This window comes from Pempheris klunzingeri, chromosome 13 (assembly GCF_042242105.1).
Source record: "Pempheris klunzingeri isolate RE-2024b chromosome 13, fPemKlu1.hap1, whole genome shotgun sequence".
Classification (NCBI taxonomy): Eukaryota; Metazoa; Chordata; class Actinopteri; order Acropomatiformes; family Pempheridae; genus Pempheris; species Pempheris klunzingeri.
Window position 1 is genome coordinate 10,350,005 of NC_092024.1, and position 27,149 is coordinate 10,377,153.

The following is a 27,149-nucleotide window of genomic DNA, read 5'->3' on the forward strand; positions in this document are numbered from 1 at the left end:
CCCGGATGTTGTGAGTATAGAGCTATGCATTTGTTACTATGGCTACCGGACGAAATCGAGGCTGCTCAGCTGACGCTTCAGTCGATTCAGCTAGCGAGCGTAGCGGGTACTAGCTAGCGGTTAGCCGTAGTAGCACCGCTCGGCTCGTTAAATCATATTTTTCTTGTTTCCGCCGTAGCGTTAAATGCCGTCGGTGTAGCTGAGAAATACAATATAAATGTCTACAGCGTGAGAAAGTGAGGGTGGAGGTTTCGAGGCCGTTTTTTTGTGGTAGGTAACGTTTACCAACAAGCTATTGCATGCTTAGCTAGCGCCAGCAAGCTAAAAAGGCTAATATTGGTCGTCTCGGGTACTAAATTAGCTAAGACAACAATGAAAATCAGTTGCGATGTATTCTGCTGGATATTCTTTTTCTATTACTGGTAGCACACAACATTACATTATATATACTCTGCGTGTTATTGTGGTAGCTTTTGTTTTGGCCTTGTACTGTGTAACGTTATCGAACTCAGTTTTCTCAGAAATGGGTGTGTAGCCGCAGAGAACCATTCAGAACCCGAGTTAGATTTTAGATGTGGTTGATGAAATTAGCTTCAGCCATTGCTTCGTTACCGTTGATGATTAATCGGAGGGATTGGCGTTGGTTTGTAATTGCCGTTAGCTTGTTAAATGCCTATGCTCTTATTGCTCGTGTTTTCCCCCCTCGGTCTCGTCACTGTATCACTGTCCCACAATCGCACCCATTTTGCTGGCAGCTGTCCAAGCTCTGCAGAGTACCTGCGCCAGGCAGGTGTCAGCATATGGTCAAGGCTATGGGGGACTGCTTTTTCAACATGATGTAATCATACCTTTTGTAATTAACTCGTTTTCTGGCCATACCAGGTTGAGTTGACTCTGCAGGGGAAGATGTGCAATGGAATGATAGAGTCAATATCAAAAGCCTTTTGGGCCCACACCTCAGCCACTAAACGGTCCTTGTTGTTGCTACTGGTCCTGACTGTAGTTTCCACTGGGCAAGGATCAGGTAAGAGACAGCAGTCATGTAATATAAGAGCTATGTGTTTTATGTCTGCACTTAACCTTTCCTCTGTCCATTGTAGAAACATTATCAAATCAGCTTTGTAATAGCGCAGGTTGAATGGGTGAACGTAAGGATTAAGAGGATCTATTGCTTCTTTTACAGCACAGGAGCCTCTTAATATTGATTTTGACATATGCCATTTTATCACAGCAGATTTATCATCAGTAATAGTACAGCTCAAAGAAAACAGCCCTGTAATCGCCTGGCGTGATAATGCTTAAATAGCATATGCAGCCCTGTTCAAATAAAAATGGTGCAATTCTGGCTAAAATGTTACAATAATCTAGTCAAAACAAATCATTCTTGTGACTGATGTATAACCAGGCCATGTACGTGTTGCCAAAAAAACCCTCCAGTGGTTTTAGATTTAAAATGGTAGGTTCACAAACAACAATTACAGCGAAGTCCTTCAGGCACATGGAGTCTCTCCAACTTTTTTAAATTTGTTACCACCTTAGCAGTACATAAGAATACTGCTGGGGAGAAGGAGCACACCACTGCGAATGCATTACAATATAGTGTGATGCAATGGCACACCAGAAGCTCAGCTACAGGTGCAAACATTACTATTGTGTTGATTAAATACCTGCCTTAACAAACAAAACACATTACAAGGTTTACAATTGCAGTACAATTCAATTACAGTACAGTAAAGCAGTAAAGCATAGTACAAGGGTTTGTGTAATGATGTCTTCACTGTAGGTGGTGCCACCACAGTGCCTTTCTTGTACAGATGGTGACCCCAGGCTATGCTGTGGATGCACTACTTAGCATTTGTCCCAAACCAAGCTCAAAATATTGATTGTATTAATTCTTCTGAAATCTAGAGCAGTTTCACAGAATTTCCTCTTCCTTGGCCTTCTCTTCCCAGGATGTGTGAGGCCATTTATGGTCCAGAACAGCTGGGTAAACCTTACAGAAAACAACAGGGGCTCATTCCCTGTAGGCACAGTACTGCAGTACAGCTGTGACCCGGGTTACCTGCCAGATGGACCCAGCATCCTCACCTGCACCACACTGGGACGCTGGACCTCTGAACCTCCTCGCTGTATTCGCAGTGGTGGTAAGCCATTATGTCCAATGAGGAGTTGCAGCGTTGTGAGAAACTAGCCTCATTTAAAATACTTCTCTCATAAGTAAAAACATCTTTATTTTGAGTTATTTTCACATTTTAATTATTAGGTACTTAAGTCTTTGTTATGATTTTTAACCAGTTTTGCCAATGTATAAGTCTTTTAAAAAACAGCGCACTTTTAAAGTTCGGCATTACTGACTTTATATGTGTTCATGTGTTTTTTTCCTCCATCAGCCTGCCTACCCCTCTCCAAACCTGAGAATGGGGGCTACACCTGCCACCCATCCCCCTGCCGAATGTTTTCCCACGGCACTGTCATTGAGTTCTTCTGTGATGAGGGCTTTATTCTCAGTGGAGACTATAACTACCTGACCTGTCAGGATGGACAGTGGGACGGCCCCATGCAGATCAGTTGTGTGAGCCAAGGTTGGTCACTCCTTAAATTTAAATCAGTACGTTCATATATTGGTCTTAAACCATTCTGTTCAATATCTGACCACTTAATGCATAAACACCTTTTACTGACTGTATGGGCACTTTTCATTGACTACATGAGCGTCTTTTATCATTTATATTCTTTTCCGTGTCTGATGTTAGGTTGTTTTGTATTTTTATATTTACTGGATATATAAATACGTACATATGTGTATTGCATTTATACCTTTTGCTGCTGTCATACCTCATTACCTCATATTGTGTTTCTTTTTATTTATTTGCTCTCTCTTTATATATCTTTATTTTATTTTTATATATACAGTGGTGTGAAAAAGTATTTGCCCCCTTACAGATTTCTTCTGTTTTTGCTTTATTGTCACACTTACATGTTACAGATCATCGAACCAATTTTAATATCAGACATAGATGACCTGAGTAAACACAAAAAGCAGTTTTTAAATGATGATTTCATTTATTAAGGGACAAAAGCTATCCAAACCAACCTGGCCCTATGTGAAAAAGTAATTGCCCCCTCCTTGTTAAATCATGAATTAACTGTAATTAACCACATATTTGAAAGCTCACTTCAATTTCACATGCCACACCCAGGCCTGATTACTGCCAGAGCTGTAGAATCAAGAAATCACTTAAATAGACAACATGAAGTAGGCTAAAAGATCTCAAAATGCAACACATCATGCCCCGATCTAAAGCAATTCAAGAACAGACAAGAAACAAAGTCATTGACATCTATCAGTCTGGAAAGGGTTACAGAGCCATTTCTAAGGCTTTGGGACTCCAGCGAACAACAGTGAGAGCCATTATCCCCGAATGGAGAAAACATGGAGCAGTGGTGAACCTTCCCAGGACTAAAATGACTCTAAGAGCGCATCAACGTCTCATGCAGGAGGTCACAAAAGAACCCCAAACAACATCTAAAGCACTGCAGGCCTCACTTGCCTCAGTTAAGGTCAGTGTCCATGATTCAACAATAAGAAAGACACTGGGCAAAAATGGCGGAGAGAAAACCACTGCTGACCAAAAGGAACACAAAGGCACATCTCACACTTGCTAAAAAACATCTTGATGATCCCCCACACTTTTGGGAAAATATTCTGTGGACTGACGGGACAAAAGTGGAACTTTTTGGAAGGTGTGCGTCCCGTTACATCTGGCGTAAAACTAACACAGCATTTCGGAGAAAGAACATCATACCGACAGTCAAACATGGTGGTGGTAGTGTGATGGTCTGGGGCTGCTTTGCTGCTTCAGGACCTGGACAACTTGCCGTAATTGATGGAACCATGAATTCTGCTCTCTACCAGAAAATCCTGAAGGAGAATGTCCAGCCATCAGTTCGATGAAATCATCATTTAAAAACTGCTTTTTGTTTTTACTCAGGTTATCTTTGTCTGACATTAAAATTGGTTTGATGATCTGAAACATGTAACTGTGACAAAAAAGCAAAAGCAGAAGAAATCTGTAAGGGGGCAAATACTTTTTCACACCACTGTATCTTCTGGAATTTCACGCGAGTGTACTTGTACAGGGACAATAAACATCTAGAATCTTTAAAGATCCAACTGTCGACAAAATACTGCCAGCAAAAAATATGCATTTTGTAGATTAATCAGTCCATCAAAGAGATGGTCTTAATCCAATCGAAAGTCTCAGCTGTGGAAGTTGATGTCTTCATTTAAACCTTCTTCAAAACAAATATGTATGTTAAGCTCTTGTCTTAGTTATTTTAATGGTTATTTTTTTGTCCCATGTGTATCTTTTTTTATCCACATTGAACTGCCTTTACCTGTAAAGCACTTTGTAACACTGTTATTGAAAAGTAATTACAGCTATTGACTGTATTTGTGTATGTTTTCTCCTTTTAAAGGATGTATAAGACCCTCCATGGTGCAGCATGGCTCAACTAATCTAACAGACACCAACAGGAGCTTGTTCCCTGTGGGCACAGTACTGCGCTACAGCTGTGACCCGGGTTACCTGCCAGCTGGACCCAGCATCCTCACCTGCACCACACTGGGACTCTGGACTTCTGAACCTCCTCGCTGCATACGCAGTGATGGTAAAGACAAACCTCTTCACAGTATTGTCTTCAGTGACACTGCCTTTTGGCAAAATAAACCCTGTTTATACCTGTTATCACTGTGCACTTTAACCAGGGTGAATAGGCAGGGTCTGCTTTAGGTGTATTATAGTTTGAGAATTTTCATTGTCTTCTTATTTTGATTTAGTTGTTGTTTATTCCAGTTTCATTTTCAATACCGTATTGCTTTTTCTTTGTATGATGAAGGACATCTGTGTTTTTAAAATCAGGCGTTTGTTTACATGAATAACATTGAGCTAAAATGAGTATAACTGGGAATCTGTGTCTCAGGCCTCTTTTGGGGCTGGTTTGTATGATCAATTTGTGTCTTAAATCAACATCCGGCAACTATGATAGTGAAAATGGACATATTACCCAGATTGTATCATAAAAAGAAATATCCATCAATGGAGACAAAGTTTTTATGACAGATACACCGAGATGAGCCATACTTACATACGACACCTTAGTGTACCCATGCGGTTCACTTTCCCACAGTACTGTGATTTAGTATTTCTGTGCACCTGTCAGTATGGGAAATGGGATAACCTCATGCTGATCAGCTGCCTCATGGAGGACGGTACATTTAGACTAGCTGACACTTCAGAACCATCGGAGAAATAATTACAAATTCTGTACAGAAAATTATGTCACCAGTTTATCAGAATCAGGACCAGTTTTATTGTAATGTGCACGCATATATGGAATTAAACACCAGTTCCTTTCACTGTACTTACACACCTTTCCAAGAACAATTTACAGGAAGATGGAAATAAACATACAGCTCAAAACAATTTTCATGATTTTTTACTACTATCTGTTTATCAAATTGAATTATTAACTATAGCTATAGCTAATTAGTCAATAACTACTGTTTTAACAGTTTTTTAAAAAACTTTTGTCCCTTTTTTTAAGGTTGTATAAGACCTTCCATCGTGCAGCATGGCTCAACAAATCTGACAGAAACCAACAGGAGCTCATTCCCTGTGGGCACAGTACTGGAGTATCACTGTGACCCAGGTTACCTGGCAGACGGACCCAGCATCCTCACCTGCACCAAACTGGGACACTGGTCCTCTGAACCTCCACGCTGTATACGCAGTGATGGTAAGGACAAACCTTATAGTACTGCCCGCATTCCTGACTCTGCCTTTTGGCAACATAAACACTCTTTACACGTGGTCTCAGCATGTACTATAACCTGAATGAGGTTATAGTACATGCTGTACAGGCAGTCAGATGTATTGATGCTGAGATAGCCTATAAGAGACATTTTGCTGCCAGATAGATAGATAGATAGAAATACTTTATTGATCTCAGGGGGGAAATTCTGGAATGCAATAAAGGACATAGTGAGAGGCAAGGCAAGTTTATTTGTAGGGCATCCTATTGAGTCCCTTAATTTTTGTTATATCCTTAAGGTGATAGGAGGCTGATTTTGTAATTGTCTTTATAACTGACTCCACAACTACACCAAGATTTCTGGCTTGGTTTGTGGTTTTTAACGTTAAAGATTGATGCTGAGCACTGACGTGTAAATTGTTCTCATTCGGCTTCAAACATTATCTTTATTTCTGTCCCTGTTTAACTGGGGAAATCTTGGCACATCCAATCATTTATGGGCTTAATGCTCTTACTCAGTACAGAGATCATAGTCACCTGGTGATATAATGAAAATGTGTGTTGTCTTATGATTATGGTAATATATTTAGCTGTAAGCTAATTGGAGCATGCAGACGTAAACAGTGGAAGACTGAGAATGGTGCCTTGGGGAGATCCATGGAAATCAATTTTTGTATAATCAGATATGTAATTGACACAAAGTAGTCCCTGTCCTTCAAGTGGGATTCAGACCAGTTTAGCACTGATAGCTTATTAAAGGAACATGGCACTAGAGTTGATGTATTTCTGTTTTTCCTTCATTTCCATTGACAGTATGTCAGACTCCATATCAGCCAGAGAACGGGGGCTACACCTGTCACCCCTCCACATGTGGAAGACTTTCTCATGGCACTGTGATTGAATATTTCTGTGATGAAGGCTATATTCTGAAGGGAGACTATAAATACCTCACCTGTGAGTACGGGGAATGGGACAGCCAAGTGAAGCTCAGCTGCCTCATGGAGCAAGGTAAAATATTAGTGGACACATTTGGACTATTAAATAGATAATTGCATTAAGTTCTGTAGAGATAACTGTCAAATGTTTATCTGTCTCTCAGACCGCGACCCAACTTTACCACTGGGGATGCCTGCCTTGTCCATAGTGGCATCAACAGCCAGCTCAGTGGCCCTAATCCTGCTCCTTGTGGTGTTGTTTGTACTTCTGCAGCCAAAACTCAAGTCCCTCCATCGGTGAGTCTGCCCTAGAAACCCTGCTTTTTAATATCAACATTTTTTCCTTGAAACCGGAGGCATTGGTTGGCACTTTACACTGAGAATACTAAGTAGCAAGTTGACATGTTTGTAACTTTGTCTTCCACTCCTAGACGTGACCAGGGTGTGTCTGGCCAGCCCGTGTCAATCATGGTGGAAGGCGTGCAGGTGACTCTGCCCTCATATGAAGAGGCTGTGGGTGGCAGTGGAGCCTCGGCCTCAGCTCTCAGCTCTGAGTCTCGAGTCCAGATAGTGCTGTCTGAGGGTCAGCACGCCACATCGCCAGAGGCTGGCCCCTCTAGGCCTTCTTCCCTCAAACAGCAGCAGTCAGAGATGGTTGTGGTCCACCCTGTACCACAGCCCTCATCCTCGTCATCACCGTCACCCTCATCCTCTGCCTGGGTCCTGGAGCATGCTGGTGCTGCAGCTCCTTCGTCCTCACAAAGAAGGCCGTCTGCAGGCAGCGACCAGCACAGCCTGTCTTTGGACTCTGAGACGGACTACTCCGATGGTAAAGCCCTGCTCGGACTCACTTATCACTTATTTAAAATTCCCACTTTGTACTGATGCAACCGTTTGTCTGCTGTCTTTAGATATGCCATTGCTGAAGGAGGCCTGAAAATGCTGCAGCCTTTGGACTTTCCCAAGACAACCAGTGTTGCTGCTGACCTGTACTGGTGAGCGGGGTGTCTCTGTAGAGTTTGTCAACACAGCTGTCAACACAGACAAGCCCAACTGAGGAGGCTCTGGGTGAAGCTGTTGGTCGCTCAGAAAAATTCCCCTGACCACCCCAAAGGAGAACACAGGAGGGATTCACATGTACATACATGGTTACATTTTTTATAGGAATTCCTACATTATGTATGTATGTCTAATGTCTGAAGCCCCGTTTGAAACCTTAGAACAAAAACAGAAAGGAACAGCCACCTCTGAAGGAGTGTGTCTTAAAGGTTGTTGGAAAAAAATGACGGATGTAGTTCAATTGAATGCGCAAAGCTGCAATTTTTTTTTTTTCCAAGCTAATAATCTCATCATTGTCTTGTTTACTGTACTTTCATTTAACCACATATCACCCCACTTAAAACACACATTGGTAAAGATGCATGAAGGCCAGGTAATCTAGATTGTTGTCCAAATCATGCACACGTACTAGATTATCTTCCGAGATTTTTGTGATCATTAATCATTATTTACGTCACTCCACATGTCACTGTACGGTCTAAGGCTGCTTGTCCACTCAAGAGTTCACTCTGCTTCTTTTTCACTGGATTGATGCCAAACATTTTTGAGAGATTTGTTGTTTCAGGCCTGCGTTCAACACCCCCCCCCCCTCTGCAAAGAACTCAGATGTATTCTCTTCACACTCATACCCTTGCCCCCAATGGCCTTAGCTTTCCACTTCTATGCACAGGTATCTGTAATATGTAAAATAAGGAATTTTAAAAATGAATGTCACTTAAATGCCTCCACTGCTTAGTGATATTATGTGTGGCTCCGTCAGACACATCACTTGTACACCAGAAAATATTATTCTCTTAATTTATGCAGGCTGCTTGGAAATTCCTGTTTTAAGTCTTAACAGGAAACTAAAAATGTATGTTTAATTTATTTGTGTCCAGAACGCTGTTGATCAGCCATGACTTCTGTTGATGCTTCCACAGCTCTTGGAAACTTCAAAAGAAAAAAGTCTGTTCACTTTGCTGCTTCAGTTTTAATTCTGCTGCAGGCACGTTGTATGTGACACTGTAAAACGTGGTTGGGAAGTTCCAACACACAAATGAGTAAGTGTACAGATAAGTGTAACGTCAGTGTTGACTTTGTTTGGCTGTCTGTTGAATTTCCTTTGGGTATTTTAATATATGTAAAAAGTTAAGTTAAGTTTATTCTGTATATACCATGAGATCATTTTGATTAAATATTATTTGAGGTGTTCAAAATGTCCGTTTCCTTCTTTTCATTAGACGTATTTTATTGTTGTTAAGTATTTACAACATACAGCACCAAAGAGCAAATGACACATGAATGATCGTGAATTTATGAACTCCTTTATTCATACTCATCAAAATGTGCTAAAAAGGCTTCAGTTATAAAAATTAAAAACGTAAGTGTCTCAGATATCTTGTATACAAAAGTATAAATACAAAATCTTATTGTGAGTCACTGACACTCCCTACTCCACTTCCCGTAGTATACATTGTACTGGCTCAGTAATTAAAGTATTAGTTGCTGCACATGCTCTAACAATTTTCAATATCACAGGCCTGAGTGACAAATATGCAGATGATATTAAAACAGTGGGGGCGCATCCTCACAAGGTAGGATTCAGTTCCTCCGTTTGCCCCAGCAGCACGGGGTCACTGTGTGCCTCCATCATGGCTGTTTCACCTCCTCTTGCTTTCCATCAACAACGTGGTATGTTGTATCTGTGTAGGAGAAGGAGGACATTACAATTTCTTTAGACTAAAGACCAATGGCTACAAATCTGTTGGAGATTGCACATGTTGGCCTGACCCCTCCACCCCTCCACCCCTCCTCCCAGCCTCACTCTACAGAAACACACGGGGCAGCTGTGACATTTACCCTCAGCTGGTGGCTTGAGTGCTCGGTAACATCTGAAGCCCAGGGCCAGGATGATGGCCTCAGTAGACTGGAATACGATGTATATCAGAGGAAAGAGAAACATGGGCCCAATGTCCTGCTGGTCGAAGGCCACCTTTAGGATGGCAACGCACAGCTGGACATTTTGACACCCTGTTTCCATGGAGATGGTCCTGCAGGATCTAAAAAGAAAAGAGTAGTTATTAGTTTTAATATTTCATTATTTGAATGTGAAAAAATATATTGCATTGTAGATATGTTTGTGCTTACAGTAAATTATCAAAAGTACTCACAGCACAGAAACATGGCTCTTGTGAGGCTTTTACTGTTTTATTATTGGATTATTATCACTGATAGATTAATGCGTAAGTAGCGTTTTAATGTCAGAGATGGGCATGGTGGAGTTCATTTGAAGTATTTACTGCTTTGTAGTTGAATCTATAGCAGTGTATCATATTTTATGGAACCATTCAGTGGTGTGTATGGGAGCCATAAGCTCTCATTCAATGTAGTGGAGTAAAATCAGCACAATGTTTCTCTTGTTGTGGAGGTGGACCCAAGATGAGTTCATAAGAGGAATAAATGGGTCCGTCTCATCATAAAATACTAAGCGTGCACTAAGACCACAACCTTTGAAGAGGGATCACCAATAATTTTGCTTAATATAGTGGTGTCAGGATGGAAATCAATGATGACGCTAATTGTAATGATGATATTGGACGGTCGTGTTTTTTCTGAAGTTCCTTTGGCTGTCACGTTTATAATATAAAGCATACTATGAGAGATAGTATTCAGCACGTTTGCTCAGTGTTGCGTTTGATATGTAGCAACTGAGAAACAGCTACGGACAGACTTGTTTCACTTACTGTGGACTGAGTTTGCATGTGATCGCCATGACATATCCCAGCGTATAGCCAGTCAGTGGCAACAGTGTAGCCACAGCCAGAACATCGGCGGTGAGAAGCAGCCACAGTGTATGTCTGTAGGCAATACCAGACAGGGCACACCCTATGATGGAACAGATGACCAAGATGCTGAGACCAGTCTGTTTAGAAAATGAAAAGATTGTTACAAGAGTCAGTTTATCTCCCCTTACATGCTACTTGAACATGAGCATTAAAGCATGAAATGTCTCTCTTTGTCTCTGTTTCCAGATGTGGAAAACATCATCTGGAAGCATCAGAGGCTGCTGCTAGTAAGCATTAAAGGACTGTGGCTTCCGGTTGCACACACCATCCCCCGCAAAAGTGATGAGAAGTAGGCTTTTTCTCTCAGAAGACACGATGTGTCTCATTCTTAAAAACATAGGTGACTATGGTAAAATTAGCGATGGCTGAATTTTGTTTAGCTGCTTCATTTTCAGTGTCCTGGCACTTTCAATGCCGGCTCACCGTCACACTATCAAGGCCTTTTCGCTTGAATACCACAGAGCCATCATTAACGTTACTGATAAGATACTTTTCTCCCTACGACAAGACAGAACGTGCGCAGTGAAAAAGGTCTATCTCTGAAAGATTATGTTTGTGTGAAGCTCACTTTTCTGATAACCGCTGAGTACTTTGGTTTGTAGTGATTAATGGCGATGCCAATGCCACAAGGCACCAGGATCAGTGTGAGAGCAGTGATGATGCCAACGTACGGCACAGCATTTTCCAGATTTTTGAAGCCTTGGCAGTAGATAAAGAGCAGCAAAGGCATCATACCCAGGGCTACGATGGAAGAGCATGTGGTCATTAGGATACTGGCGGGGTGTCAGAGAGAGAGGGAGCACAATTAGACTGACATGCTTGAAATGTAAATATTTCAAATAATACAAGAAAACTTTCTTTTTTTTTTCTATGGTGCTGACTTAAACTCTAACTGATAAACTCTATTCTTCTTGAATTATTGTAGACATTTGAAATCTTCCAACAAGACAGGGGATAAATACATCAGTGAGGTATTTACCTGAGGTTCATGTCCCCCATCGCGGCCAGGGATAAAACATTTGATAAGTGTCCCCCTGGACAGCAGCCGCAGGTGAGCACAGCTATGGCCTTAATGGAATTCAACTGCAAGATTTTGGCAAGACTGAAAGCAGTCAGGGGCATGATGCCGAACTGAGCCAGCAGAGCAATGATTACTCCTTTTGGCTTCCTGATGTGGGTCTTGATCTTGGTAATCTCCATCGTAGAGCCAACGGATATCATGGTGATGATGAGGACGATGATGACAAAGAAATTGATGGTTTTGTTTAGCATGGGGAACTGCTCCGAGACAGCCACGCTTTCATTGCCAGAGACATTTCCCTCATTGTAGACGGTAACTATTCCGTTGTAAATCTCCGTCACATTCATCACGGCACTCATCCCAACACTGCGTGTGTTTCACCTGTCAAATGAAACACATTAACAGCAAGAATATCAGTTTGAGATTCTTCTTTAGAAATGTTATACCATCTATAAATGCAGCCATTTATATTTCATTTCCATTTTCAGTGTTCAGGGTTATGTCACTTAAGTACTTTTTTAAATTTGGTTTTGTTTTTATGGTTTTTGTATGTAAAGTTTCTCATACAACTGGGTTAGAACTCACTCACAAACTTGTTAACCTACTCATAGAGCAGGTTGCAAGATGCGCACAATGGAAGCTTTTTGATCATTCTCAGAGAGCTCTACAATCCTGCCTCCTATAATGTATAAGTTACAACAACAGTTCAGGCCATTTAGGCTGCAGGTATTTTGATATTTTCATTAAAAAATATTGACATTAAGAAAATGCATAATATCACCAGACTCATAGTTTAAATACACAAATAGAAACACACTTAAGCTTGTGGATGTGGCGCACTGTGGTACATTTTTAACATTAGTCAACCAATAAAGCTGGGGGTCTCTGTCCGTGACTGTTTTGCCAAGTGCCCCAACTGCTGCTGACCCCCCAGAGCCGAGGCAGCTGGGTCAGACCCTCCTCTGCTCAGCGGAGCACCAGACATGCCTTGCCGACCACTTCTCTTTGAGTTGCCAGACCTCTCCGTAGTTTCCATGGAGCACAGGGACCTTTACAACAAGGCGCGTGCCACCCTCCTCACTGTCCCAGCGGCTGCAGCATCGACCTCCTCCCCAGCTTTTCTCTACCCAACACTCCTGATTTGTTTGCCCAACTCCTGAGTGTGTGATGATGAGGAAGAGGAAGAAGAGGGGCTGAGCCCTGGACTGCCCCAGACGAATTCAACAAGATACCAGAACACAGCGATCCCTTTAGTTATATTAATGATTAAATTTGCCATCACACAGCTGGAACATTAAGTGCATCTCCAAATTCAGAATGGGCACTTTTGGTGCCACGGTACCAGTAACTTCATCAATTATTGATAATTGTTAAGTATCACATCTGGGTAACAGAATTGGTCAGGATCTAAAGGTAAATGACACTTTGCACTTTTCTACACATCAAACGAACAAGCTGCAAAACAGCGATTCCAAGTTTATCTAGTTTGTTCCCCTTTGTAATTCTTTAACTCATTCCTCCATGCAATTGTTACTGCTTTGAGTCAAAAGGGGGGTGTGGGGAACAAACTGACTTAGCTAAAAGGTTAATATTGCAACAGTTTATTAAAAACTAGGAGCATCTTTCTGTGTTAGAGCTGAATTTTACTGAGTGGAAGCCTATTGTCACGCGAAATGAAATGTCTTTGCTCTGAGATTACACCACTACAAACTACTGCCTGTATACTGTACTATACTGTGTATACAGCATGTATACAGATACATTATTTTTCTGTTGCGATTGCCAGAAAGAGAAAACTAACCACATTTGTACTTAAGGGTCACTATTGTCTTCTATGGTAAAACATGTTTAATGAATGTTATTTGTTGCAGCCTGAGATTGAGGACATCTACAAATATTTAACAGATTTAAAAGCAAAACAAAATCATAAATCACTCATCCATAAAATCAAGGGGTTGTATTTGGGGAAAATTTTCTTTTGAAAGATGGCTTCTTCTTAAGTGGGCTAATAATAAATACAAAAACGGACCAATAAAAATTGGCTCAAAAAGCTTATAAAGATATTTCCATTTGATAAGCATCACTGTCTAAGAACTGTAAACAGAGACGTGGGAAAAGTTGAAAATGGGGATTAGGATACTTTACAGACATGTTGTCATATGAAAGAATATTGAACTAAAGAAAGCAGGTGAAGATGCGGACAGTCCAAGCACCTCAAGAGCAAATTACAGCTCTATGTAGCCTTCATTCCTAAACTAATAAACACATATAAGAGCCATGTTGTTGCACTGTGTGATCCATTTATTTAATATAACACACAAAAGTGTAGTTTGCAAAAACTGTGTGATATCACCCACTCAGGGATTCTTTCCTTGTTCTGGTTTTCACTGGTTTGCTTCCACTGGCTACCGTCATTGTAACGAAAGAATTTATCACACTGTACAACAAAATGGCTCTTTTGTGTGTTTTTCATGGAAATTGCTGGCAGTAATATAAGAATATAACATTCTTGCCCTTAAAAAAATTATTATTATTATCATGATAGGCAAAGCAATAAAGCTACTTTCTTACCTTAATTCCAGACCAACTTCTGCAACTTCACTCTGTACTCTCCCGTACGCTCATTACCATCTCCCTTCACATTCTTGTGTCTAACTCCTTTCCTCTGTGTTTGGACCTCCTGCCCTCCTCTCTCTGTCACATGGGCTCATGACAGCAGAGTAAGTGTGAACAATCAACAGCATCAACCCTGCCCTGTGGAACACATGTTTTCGTGTCCGTGTGTTTCGCAGAAATCTAGTGAATCCAGCTTTAAAGACAGTTAGTGGAAGTCACCCCCTACCCGTAGCGAGTTCCTTCGGTCCCTGTTTTCCAGGGCATCGTGGGAAAGTTGGGCATTGGTGGGCTCGATAATGAGGGGAGAATGTAAATGCCTCAGTACCTCTAAAGAGGCACTTTATTCATGTGGCCTCACTTGCATGTGTGAATAGACCTTCAATTAATATTATGCAACCAGGCAGAGGCATCAGTTCTCCTGGCAGCCTTTTTAAAAAGGCCCTTAGTTTATTGTGAGCCTGGGGCGCTTATTTACAACTCGCACAACAGATGAGATGTGTTAGACAAGGCTCAAATGTTGCTGCCTTAATCTCTGAAGCATGGCAGACATTTGATTTTCAAATCTCAGTGCACCACACATTCAGTGATTGGTATTAAAAAAAAGTTTTTTAAGAAGTAACAGTTAACAGTAACAGCGCACAGCTCCACATCTTGAACAGTGTCTGAGCATTGTTGCAGCAGGATCAAAACAAACAGAACCCCACAATTTAAATAGCTCAACACAACTAATATTACAAATGGTTTCTCCAAATTGAACACAAAATTTCACTTTTAATGACTACTGCAGTCTCAAAATCATCCAACCCTCTGAATATAATCTCTCATAAGAGCACTTATGAGACTTCACTTCAGTTTCTACAATAAGGCGCATACTAAACGCCGAAAGGCCTCCATGCCTGAACTCCAGGACGTACACCACTACTGATCCAAAAGCACAAGATGCTCGGGACCATATAAATAAGCTGCAGAAGTTTTGGGATTCTGTTCTGTGGAGCGATGAAACAAGACTGCAACTTTTCAGGTCTATGGATCAGCGGTATGTCTGGAGGAGGAAGAACGAGGCATACGCTGAATAGAGCGCTCCGTCTACAGCAAAGCATGGCGGTGGCTCGGTGATGCTCTGTGGAATAATTTTGAGTGCAACTGGATGCCCAAGACTGGAAACATATAGCAAGAAATATAGAAAAAACAAAATAGAAAAAATCTAAAGAGTTATATAACCCAATACATGAAGATACACATGCATATCATTTTTGTAATATCATTTTAATATAATATATTTTCCCTCTACAACAAACAAGAAGTCTAAGAAGATCTGTGAGTGCTGGTGTTTTATTTGGACATTCAGTGGAATCTCTTACAGGAACAACAGCCTATGATGTCACAAACCTTCTCCTATGTATGCACCAGTCTTGCTCAAACACTTTTACACAGCAATGAATGATACAACAAAACGGCTGTGCAGCAGAGGATAAAATCCAGTTAGCAAAGTGGTAAACATTGACAAATAAATGAAACAGCCAGAAAAGGAATAAAAAAAAAAAACACCCCAAACACTGAACTACATCAAGAAATCCTTTTGCTTGGACTTCTTGTGAAATTATTGTGAATTATTTGCACTCATTGGCCACTTTGTATTTTTGGTGGTTTGATTCCTGTTCTTTTTTATTTATTTATTTATTTCATTTTTTTATTGGAGCGATGAGACAGTGATGACAGTGAAGGTAAAAATGCTGATGCTGATATGCACAATGTTTGGGAACATCTTTTTTCATCTTTGAAGTGCTGCAGTAGGTTTCTAAGCTGTGTTCACTTGCTGCAGAAGCTATTTAAAGGTCCCATGGAGGCACAGTGTGCAGCCATGGATGGAGAGTGGGGGAGGGCAGCCAAAGTGAGCTAGGCCACCATCTGGCCTCATAATCATATGCTGAGAGAGGAGCCTTATTATTGTAGTACACTACCCTGCTGACAATGACCACTGAAACAGCAGATTTTAGCACAATGCATTCTGGCCCATGATACCACAGAATCATGTTGGCATGGAGGGTTTATTGGTGGGTATTATGTATGTTACATAAAATATGATCATGTTTAAGGAATTACTTGTTTTTTAATGGCAATCTAACAAAACACGTGTGCCTCATATATTTGTATCATTATGCATCAAATAATATTATTGTCCACCTGTGTAACTACACTGAAGGTGCTGAGGCTGCTGTGTTTGCAGCTTATAGGAGATAACGGTATATTTTGGTGGGCGCGTCCATAACCGTGGGCTTATGGGAAATATAGTTTCAAATGTCCGGAAAAGGCATTAGCGAAAATTTGGCTTAGCGTTGACAAACTACTACATTACCCACAATGCCTCACTCTGTCGCGCCTGCGCTGCTTATGTTTTCCCGTCCATGTGTAGGCGAATCACGTGTAGCGAACGCGTCGATCGTCATGTATCTGCTGTAGCAAAGCTCCGTGCTAGATCTGTCGCTGCACTTTGTTTTGACAGCTGCCTGTTTTCTTTTGTCATACCTTTTTACCGAAGAATGAGCGAAAACGATGACATCGAAGTCGACAGCGATGTATGTGGTTTAGTTTCATCTAGAAGTAGCTAGCCAAATTGTTAGCCAAAACAGCAACTGTAACATTTTTGCCAACCTACGCTATCTGATTTAGTTAGCTAGCTAAGTTAGCTAAGCTAGCTGGGTGTCTTGGCTAATACTAAACATGAAGAGGAATAGGAAGTGAGATGTCAGGGTGAAAGTGTGTTTTTGGAGTGCTGGCAGACTGGCTTGCGCATAAAAGTCGAGCACATTTCGTCTGGTGGATAAATTGCGTCGTTTTACTGCGAGCAAGTGAGGCATGTTTGCAGAAACACTTAAGCCATCCGCCGTTCGGATTTGGTTGCGCGTCTATTTGGTGAATTGAGGTACGGGTGCCGGGAGCAACCAAAAAGGACGTTTAAAAGTTTTCCTGAAGACTTTTTGCTCAAAGCAAACTGCAATGATGCAAAACAGCTAATTAAAATATGAAATATAAGACGTCATTTGACGATATATGTTTTGTTGACAATGTGGAAAAGATGCGATGTATGTACTATATACAAATTCTCCTCCACTGCAATTACGTATTGTAATATATAGAAAAGCCCCCTCCTGTTTTAAAACAGATGAAACATGAATCCCCGTGGATCTCTGCGCAGAATACTCTTTAACTGTGCAGATATAAAAATGCATAGTAACACAGAATATGTCCTCACATTTGAATTCTTATTTAAAAACCCCAGTGAAAGCCTGTTCAGGGTGACTGATCATAAAAGAGTCGTAAAGGTCATTAAGTGCGCAGCTGTGGAAAAAGTCACATTTCATGTAGGGGTGTATTCTGAACGGGATCCATTGAGATTGTAATCAAAATGAAATGTAAATACAAATATGACAATATTCAGCGTGTTGCAAATTATTGTGACTCTTCCTGTAATGCTCTCCATAATGTGCACATTTAAAATGTTCACAAATCATTACAGTGGGGAGGGAACTTCCCATCCATCACAGATGAGGTGAACTGATATTTTTATTTTTCACGTATTCAGCTTGTAGTAATATGACTCCTTTTCTGTATGGCACATTTTAAAGCAGTTCACTTTAATGGAAACATATAGACACTCGCACACCAGGACGAGTTAGCCTTTTAAAAAGTCATATTTGGTTCAGGATGAGTGAGATAATGTGGTTTTATTACGAAGTGAACTTTTATCTGCAGCGACTCTTTAAACGTCCATTTTGGCCGCTCTCTGCCCCAGCGCCGTATTTGCTTGAATAGAAGCGCAACAAAACCTAAAAGACAGCTCACTTGACCGCAGTGCAAAAAAAAAAAAAAAGACACGAGAGAAAGCTCGTGTTGTTAATGTTTAGTCGATCCGGGATCCGCCGGGCTCGCCTGTAGTTCGCTTTCAGGCCTCTGGTCCTTGTTTCAAACCCGTCCGCCTCCCAGTGCTGTTGCAGGAGTTTACACTGCATTTAAAACACAACTGGCCTAATGCCACATAAAACACACTGTACATGCTGATGTACATCCCTCACGGTGTACAAACCTGCTGCATTTAATAGCCCATAATGTGCTGTGGTGTTTTAATTGAGTGTGCTTTTGAAACCGTGCCAGATCCTCGATCCGGTCACATATTTCTCAGAGCCGTGGATTCCCCTCCCCCCATTTGATTAAGCTGGGATCTCCTGGTGGATCCTCACAGAGCCACAGTATGCATGTACTGTTAGGCCTGTCACGCCTACACAGTGGAGCATTTCAACGCACAATAGTTCGAAGGCAAATCTCAATATGAAAAGCAAGTTATGAGTTTAGTGGCAGCACTTTAAAAAAAAAAATCTAATTGTATATATTTATAATAGCTGGCAGCTATTTCATACTATTCCCCCCCATTAAAAATCTTAGATTGTTCTGTGTTTTCTATACTCATACAAGGATGAAGAAATGCTTGCAACTCTTTACTCATAGGCAGGAAATGTCGGCTGTTTTCAGTGCTGTCCACCCATCCCAGTGAAACAGCTGAGCTGACTGACTCCTGTAAAGTTACTGCAGGTGCTGAACGTGTGAACGTTTGCACACTAGTTTGTCCAGCTGAAAAAGTGATCCGAACCTTTAAGCAACCGAAAGCAAATAGCACGTCTTCAGTTGAGATTCTTCAAACAGATCATATGTGCTCGCAAACAACACACCGGCACCACAGGTTCCTCCTGTGTGTCAAGAAAATGACATGTATGACAAGGACAAGGAGAGACAAGACCACTGCTTATTCTACTTATTTATGTAAAGCAGCGTTTGAATATTGCAGCTTTAGACCGCTCCGTCCTCTTACATGTTAGAAATCAAGTAACGAACTTCCTTGCTTTTAATCGTGCGTGTCCTTGTGTGTGTGTTTTAAGTATGAACGTACCCTGTCCGTTTGCAGGCAGACAAGCGAGCACATCACAACGCGCTTGAGCGCAAACGCCGGGACCACATTAAAGACAGCTTTCACGGTTTACGAGATTCTGTGCCTGCATTACAAGGGGAGAAGGTGAGAGGAAAATCTGTTCATTTTATACATTCTGTGTCTCTACCAGCAAAGAGTGGAAATCTTTTTAAACCAGTTTTACATTTTCTTGTCATTATGCCACATCAACGAGTTCCTAATCCATTTAAAGAAAACAGAAAAACAGTACATAAGTAAACCAATGCGCTAAGACTATTTATTCTTTCACATTAAGGCCAGCTAAGTATTGGCATAAGTCTAACCTGCATGTCCTCAGAGGCAGTCAAACAAGCAGTTGCTAAATAGTAAGCATGATGATTTCCTGTACTGAGCTTTGTTGTTACATCTAGTTGTGCGCATGCAAATCACCTCGGCAAAGCACGAGGAGTGTAAGCCGGTCTAAAGACTGTTGGTACAAGCAACGTAAGGCTCAGGAGACGGCTGCATTTCTCTGACCAGCAGGTGGAAATGCAGGTTCTCTCATCTTGCGCTGCTGTGCGCTGCTCTCCAAACATGGTCACCCGCAGCAGCAAAGTCTGCAGCTGAGCCTGTGCTGTGCTACAGTGTTCCGCACGGACAGCTATCTCAAGGAGAGGGCAGAGAAAAAAAATAGGAAGACGGGCAGCTTGACATGTACCAAAGTTTTACAAAACAAAGTAACCTTGATGTTTCGATCTGAGATCTGAGATTGTTAAAACATGTCACAATGTCTGGGAAACATTGTCACAACTGCAGGATGAAAAGAGGTACGTTTCTACAGTCCATTTTAGATTCAAACTAAATCTGAAAAGTGCGACAGGCGGTGGCATAGCCAGCATGCAGATGTACTTAGTGTGTTTTCCTTTCCTCCTTTGTGTTAGGAACCATTTTGTAATCCGTCAGCACATGTGCCAAAGATTTGTGGCCCCTGGAATGGCTCTTTTGTTTTTCTTTAACCTCTAGTTATTTATTTATTTTTAATACAGACTAAAAACTAATTGCGTCATACATGTGTACAGTGTGATCTGTGTTTTACCTGAACAAATAGACACTGCAGCTTTGTCCCATGGCTCTCTGAAATTTTTGCTGACAGAACTCTGTCAAACAGGCTTCCCGAGCACAGATTCTAGACAAAGCCACCGAGTACATCCAGTACATGAGGCGGAAAAACCATACCCACCAGCAAGACATCGATGACTTAAAGAAGCAGAATGCACTGTTGGAGCAGCAGGGTGAGTGAGGGAAGTGCTGTCTTGTTATGACACAAAAGATGCAGTCTTTCAGATGCAATACGCAGTGTTTGATGAGTGTGGTGTTCACTGCAGTGTTTTTTTGTGTGTCTTTCTGTGCTGCAGTCCGTGCGCTGGAGAAGGCCAAGGGGAACACTCAGCTCCAGACAAACTACTCCTCTGACAGCAGCTTGTACACAAACCGCAAAGGCAGCGCGGTGTCCGCCTTTGACGGCGGCTCCGACTCCAGCTCCGAGTCGGAGCCCGACGAGCCGCCCAGCAGAAAGAAGCTGCGCGTGGAGCCCAGCTAAACCCGGGTCGGCCCCGGTTCTCCGAACAGACTCACCCAGCCCCGACCCCCTCCTCGTACCTGCCCACGCTCAGTCCTGCCTTCTTACGCCAGTCCAGGAGACAAGGTGGAGACTGTGTGAGAGAGGTGCTATTATGTATAAAACGCTTCTACCTTCCATTATTCCTCCTGGCAAGCATCCTGTCACTCCTTTCGTGGCCCAGCAACAACTTTTAAGACCCCCAAAGCGAGGCAGCTCTGCAGTTCTGAAGGACTTTCTGCTTTTCAGACCTCATGATAACCATTCATAATCAAATGTGGAGATGACAAGATGTAAGGCTTTAGTAAAGCCACATAAAGTTAACTTTTTTTTTTTTTTAATTATTATTTTTTCTTTGTTGGAGACTTTACGACCTTTGACAAAATGGTAATTAGGGATAGTATACCTTTTTAATATTCATACTTTTTCCAGAAAAAGAATGTGAAGTTGCTGTTATGCAAGAGGCAACCCTCCTTATTCAGTGTAGGTGGCTCAAGTTTTTGTCTTTGAAGATGTTTGTGTAATCAAATGAATCCCTCTATTTATAGTGATGCACCCAAATTGATTTCTTAGCCTCATGTCCGACCTCCCTCAGCTGTTTGGCTTGAGATTTTCCAGAGAACGGGAGGAGGAGCTAGTTGACCTGCCGTTTTAGTGGATTCTCCGCAGGTTCAACTATTTATTTTCCTCTATTTTTATTATTACCAGATAAAACGTGGGTGTACAGGAAAAAAAAAAAAATCCCCTAATGGATGCTGAATGTTACGCAATGCAGTTAAAGGGCAGTGACCTTAATGGAAGTCCATTTCAGTGTGTAGTATATAACACTGTATACTCTTAAATGGTGTCAGCTCTGCAAAGAAAAGCCTTCCCTTGAAATATTTGCCTGTGCTGGGAAAGATCTTTCTTCTTTTTTTTTTCCTTTTTGCAGAGGTATTCTAGTGTGTGCGTAATCAATATTTGTTTGTTCCATTCCATGGAAATTACAGGTATGTTGTACATACTGCCAACGGTTGTCTTGCAAGTTAAGGCATACCTTTATTATGAGACTATAAATAAAACTATTTTATCCTTTTGGGATGTATTTGTGACTCAGCATGCTTTTGATTATATCTTATGATAGTTTGTGTACATTACGCTTCCTAAGTTGCTATTATTTTATACAGTAGATGTTAAAAAGAACTGTTTTATGTGTGTTTTTGTGTGTTTGGGTTTGGAGGGGAAACATCTGAGTGGTGGAATGAACTCATCTTCTGAGATAATAGGATGTCTTTAATCAAATTTAAAGAACCGCTAATGGAATTAAAGCAATCAAGGTGGGTAATTCATTCATCTATTTGAGGATATTAACCATTTAAATGTTGCTAGATTGTTGTATTTGAACTTGGGTGTCAGTTGAACAAATAGAGGGCTCAGATTTCATTGTTTTTCCACTCAGTTTCTGAAAATAAGGAGTCAGTTACAGTAGACAGGTGCCGGTATTCAGGTTACTACTGAGGACACACCCTCAGAAACACATATCAGGTAATTTGACATAAAAAAGAGTTTATGTTGAGGAATTTTACACATTTTACACTGATTCTTAAAGTTTTAGTCTAAACATTTTTAGATTTGGTAGTTTTTGAGCAAAAAATGATCTAGTTAAATGTCTGCATTTCAGGATTCTTCACCAGGAGGACGTGGCAGTACAGGGAAAGGTGAATGACAAACGTTCTGTGCATTCTAAAAATATATATATATATTGGTCTCATGGCCTTTGTAATAGCTGACTACAGGTCTGCCTTTATTGTTTGTTTAAATAGCCCACTGTGATGTGTCCCAGGTGACACTCCCACTGCAAGAGGCAGCCTCTTCAAGGATGCAGGTTGTATGCTGCCTTCTAGGACCGTAGAAAATTTGAGTACATGTGGGAACGTAAAGTGTACCTGAAATAATCTACTTGAGTATTTGACGTGTGAAGGCTGTAGAGGGCAGAGCATGGAGGCCACAGCAAAACAGACGGCAAAGGTGATGCATATATAACGTGCGTATTTTAAAGGTCCCATATTCTGCACATTTAGTAGTTCAGACTAGTATTTGGAGGTCCTGTCAGAACAGGTTTTCATGGTTTAATCTTCAAGAGACAGTATTTTTCTCAGACCAGACATGTCTGCTGCAGCTGACTGTCTGAATGCTCCGTTTTAGAGGAACAGAAAAGTCTGCAGGCTTTGCTCTCGCCTTTGACATCTATATCTTACCAGTAGCTGGCAACAAGCGAAGGAAAAAAAAGAAATTGCGGATTCAGGATTTCGCTGACCTACTGAAGGGCCAGAGGAGGTCACGTGTTCAACAGACCCCCTAGTGACATCACAAGGGGAGCCAAATCTTAACAGAGCGTTTTCACTCACATTTACTGAAAGATGGAGCAAAAGAAAAAGTGAGAGGAGGATTTTTTCACAGTTGGACACACTGGAGACACATATTTATGCTGAAAAGACATTATCAAATGGATTATTCTTAATATATAAAATATAAATAATAAATATGATCAGTAATTAGCATTGCTAATGTATCTACAGTCTTTTTAGCTCGTTAACCCCTACATCTAAAATGCTATATTTCTAGCAAACGCCACCAAAACAATCTGCTTTTGCGAAATATTCAAGTTGGAGCGAGTCGCAACAGGCTGCGCTTGTGTTCGCAATTACCGATTTAAGAAGTAGGAGTGTGTGAGGGTCCGTGAAGGCAGCACGCCGCCACAGTGGGTGAGGACATCAGTCAGGAGCTACATGGGAGAGTCATGCTGTCCTCTGTGTCTTAGCTCCGATCATGGCTAAACAGTACGACGTTTTGTTCAGGCTGCTTATGCTCGGAGACTCGGGGGTAGGGAAGACCTGCATGTTGTGCAGATTCACGGACAGTGAATTTGATCCGTTACATATCTCCACCATCGGTAAGCCATCCATCAAGTTTTTCACAACTCCTCATATGGGTCTGCGTTCACCTCAGAGAGATCCGGACAACACTAGCAAATACTTTTTGCTCAATGAATGTTGAGGCTGCAACTTTTTTTTTTTTTAAATTGAAGTTTCAAGAGAATGTGCTGTAATTTTCCCTTTTGTTCAAAGTGTGTAAGCAGGCCCACTAAGCTGGTAGGATTAGTGCAAAATGCCTCGGGTTATAACAGCCATGAAACTGGCTGAAAAACATGTCAGAGCTGAGAAAGCTTCAGTGATGGTGACTAAAATAATAACATTTAGAAACATTTACAAACACACTGAAGGGAGAGCAGATCAGTGAACTGTGTCACAGTAACAATGGAGAGGAAGGAGGTCTACAGGAAATAGGACATTATTTTCTCTGGCCTCAAAGTGAGTGAAATTCTATCCTGTTTTTAATTCCAAGAATCAAACTAGTTGCTGATACACACATCAGTGCTTCATTTCACCGCTGCCTCTCTTCCTGTCTCTGGCACAGACTAATGACTTGGGGGGAAAATGGTGGCTCGGTCTTACACTGAAGAGTAAATCACAATAATGTAATGTCCACATAAGCAAAGAGAACATTTTAAAGAGAACCTCTACCAGCCAAATAAATCATTCACTGTTTAAGTGCCAATGGACCAACTCAGAGAGGGTCACCTGACCAACAAAGGGCCGGTCCCTCAGAGCAGAAGCACAAGAACAGGTGTGGTATAGTATAGTATAGTATAGTATAGTGGAACTGAATTAATTGATTAGCTGATTGTCTGCTGTGGAAAAGTTCTGACTATAAATTAAACATTTTAGTTTACTTTTCAAGCAAAAATGTCAAACATCTTATCAATTTAGCAAATTTGCTGCTTTTCTTAATTTTATATATGTCAGTAAACCTGTGCCTCAGGGTTTTGGACTGGACCAAATAAGCAGTATGAGCATGTGGAAACACTGATTGATTGAATAGTTGGAAAATAATCAGTTGATTAATCATTATTGAAAATGATATATATGTATAGTATAGTATAGTATAGTATAAAGTCAGAGAGCAGTGACTCCAAAAGCAGTGAAGTTTAGACAAAGGGGTTACAGATTAGAAGTTAATTTTGGCCAAGTATGTAGTTTTATTAGTATCTAACATAGAGGTAGCTTGAATTCAGTTGGTGTGGTTGTGGTTGGCAGCAGTCAGAGCTTCTCTGTCACATATGTTAGCTTTCTTGTGCTGTTACCCAGCAGAGAAAACACCCCCTTGTGGAGACGCAATGATTTAGAAGTTGGCACTATGCAGCCCCAGACATACTATTCATTAGGGATAATAGTGTCTGTGAACAACTCTCATTAAGTGCTCACAGACACACAAAAGCCCACGTGAAAAAAAGTTTTTTTTTTCACCAGTTAGTCTCAGTTGCTTGAATGATTCCAGTTTGATGTTGCGTTTGTGCAGCTGCATCTCAAATAGCCTCTGGTGCGTTGTGTTCAACCTGCTTTCTGTGAAGTAAAATGTAACTTTCCTCTATTTCGGTAGGAGTTGATTTTAAAATGAAAACGCTAGAAATAGATGGAATCAAGGTGCGAGTGCAGATATGGTAAGTTCTGTGTCATTTCATCGCAGTTGCAGTATGCTGGCGTGTACACTGTGTGATCCTCTCCTGCTGATGTGTGTTTTGTCGTCTGCGCAGGGACACGGCCGGTCAGGAACGTTACCAGACCATCACCAAGCAGTACTACAGGCGGGCACAGGTGATCCCTCCAGATGAGCGATCACTGTCGTCAAGTTACCTTCATGGTTTGCTGCAGCATTAATTCTCTAATCGCTCTGTTTTTTCTGTCCAGGGTATCATCTTTGTGTACGACATCACTAACAAGGCGTCCTTCCAGCACCTTGCCAAGTGGGCCAGTGATGTGGATGAAGTAACGCAATAAGCTCTCTCATTTCATTGCACTTTTGATTGCACTTGTTGCCTTTGACCGTGACTCAGTGTTTGTGTTACCTTGCTTGCTGCTCTCCCAGTGGCTTAGTGTGAGTGACGAGATGATGAAGTCCCTTATGTCTGTGCCGTCTGTCATTTTTGCTGTTGTTGCTGTTTTTTGCAGTGTGCCCCAGACACTGTGCAGAGGATCTTGGTAGGAAACAAGTCTGATGAGGTACTCAGGAGGCAGGTAACAAAGGACCAAGGAAGCAAGGTTTGATTCGACTTCATTTTGTTGTCTTTGCATATATGTTTTGCATTTAACTTCCTTGTTAAGTAATAATGTACTGTGTGGGACTTTGTAGATATATAAAAACATCCAGTAGTTCCCAGTGGATTCTAGTTTCCAGTGCTAAGTGCTAAGCAGACATTTCTATAGGACACACAGCTGAGTGTGACTGTTTTGTGTGCTAGTTTGGCAAGTATTTCGCCAACTATCGTTCAGAAATACTGCAGTAATTTAGCTTTCATTACTGCATAGTTTGCTTGCACAGAATTTGAAGGTTGGTGGTGGAAAAAAATCTCTAAATAGTGGGTGAATTTAAATTGGTCCAAAGTGGTCCCAGCATATCAGCAAATTTGTATGAATATTTCATTAAAAACAAATTGATAGGCAAGCTAATAACTGCTAACAACCTCAGTTACAAAAGCAAATGATATGTTTTTCATAATCGAAGTTGACCATCCACACTCCTAAACCCTGTGATCATGTACATCTGAAAAAAACTGACTAAAGCTACGAAATCCGTTATTTCTAATTACATCTAACTGGATCTTGCAGCTAGCAGAAACCTATGGGATGGAGTTCTTTGAGACCAGTGCTTCCACCAGTAGAAACATCCAGGAGGTAGGACACAGAAAGAACAGAAAGAGCAGAAGAACCTGTCTGTTCTTACGTTAGAAATATGCACAAACAGGGGGAACAGGGAAGTCCCCGCCACATTCTCATTCATCATCCCTGTTTATTTTCACTTCCTCCTTCATTCAGTCCTTCACCCGTGTGGCAGAACTGGTGCTGCAGGCTCACAAGAGAGACGTGGATAACTTGTTGGGATCTCTGGATGATTATCTGGAAAAGGCCGCTTTGGATGAAGAGAATGACAGTCAAAACACTGGCGGCAACGCTCAGAGGACCTGCACCTGTTAATAAGGGGTCACAGTGCCGAGGCTAAAGACATTCACTCCCCACCGACCGTGACTTGACTCGCCCTCCCCCGCCTGTTTCATAGAGGACTTGTTTGCCCCGGAGGGTGCTTGATTTGCTTCAATCAAGTCGGTGACATTATATGGTGGTAAATGCAGTTAGCAGCAGCAACCAGCAGAGGGCCCATTTTGTTGCATGATCGGTGAACTCTGTAGCCAGTGAAGAGTCCATCTACAGTGCATGAAGGTAGCTCT

General features: G+C 41.4%; 4 protein-coding genes across 5 annotated transcripts; 3 read left to right on the forward strand and 1 right to left on the reverse strand.

Annotated features, from left to right (window-relative positions):
* The first annotated feature begins 115 nt into the window (after positions 1–115).
* LOC139211751 (sushi domain-containing protein 4-like) lies at positions 116–8,988 on the forward strand. Its single transcript, XM_070842112.1, has 10 exons — positions 116–270; positions 883–1,024; positions 1,953–2,144; positions 2,391–2,582; positions 4,480–4,671; positions 5,608–5,799; positions 6,628–6,822; positions 6,914–7,046; positions 7,181–7,578; positions 7,661–8,988. Exons 2-10 carry the CDS (start codon positions 907–909, stop codon positions 7,684–7,686), a joined length of 1,638 nt encoding a protein of 545 aa, XP_070698213.1. The 5' UTR covers positions 116–270; positions 883–906; the 3' UTR covers positions 7,687–8,988.
* A 378-nt stretch (positions 8,989–9,366) lies between these two features.
* LOC139212444 (hepatic sodium/bile acid cotransporter-like) lies at positions 9,367–12,013 on the reverse strand. The gene is made up of 5 exons (XM_070842986.1): positions 11,613–12,013; positions 11,202–11,406; positions 10,532–10,710; positions 9,648–9,847; positions 9,367–9,490 (listed from the first exon to the last, which is right to left on the reverse strand). The coding sequence occupies exons 1-5, from the start codon at positions 12,011–12,013 to the stop codon at positions 9,438–9,440; spliced, it is 1,038 nt and encodes a 345-aa protein (XP_070699087.1). The 3' UTR covers positions 9,367–9,437.
* Positions 12,014–16,713: 4,700 nt separating this feature from the next.
* Positions 16,714–21,911, forward strand: LOC139211942 (protein max-like). 2 transcript variants are annotated; one of them, XM_070842372.1, is made up of 4 exons: positions 16,714–16,846; positions 19,228–19,335; positions 20,363–20,501; positions 20,625–21,911. In XM_070842372.1, the coding sequence occupies exons 1-4, from the start codon at positions 16,811–16,813 to the stop codon at positions 20,807–20,809; spliced, it is 468 nt and encodes a 155-aa protein (XP_070698473.1). In that variant the 5' UTR covers positions 16,714–16,810; the 3' UTR covers positions 20,810–21,911. The 2 variants fall into 2 exon arrangements, with proteins under 2 accessions (XP_070698473.1, XP_070698474.1); XM_070842373.1 differs by having other exon boundaries at positions 20,378–20,501.
* Positions 21,912–23,628: 1,717 nt separating this feature from the next.
* LOC139211943 (ras-related protein Rab-15-like) lies at positions 23,629–26,898 on the forward strand. Its single transcript, XM_070842374.1, has 7 exons — positions 23,629–23,759; positions 25,307–25,367; positions 25,461–25,521; positions 25,615–25,692; positions 25,876–25,965; positions 26,533–26,598; positions 26,740–26,898. The coding sequence occupies exons 1-7, from the start codon at positions 23,636–23,638 to the stop codon at positions 26,896–26,898; spliced, it is 639 nt and encodes a 212-aa protein (XP_070698475.1). The 5' UTR covers positions 23,629–23,635.
* The last annotated feature ends 251 nt before the right edge of the window (positions 26,899–27,149 follow it).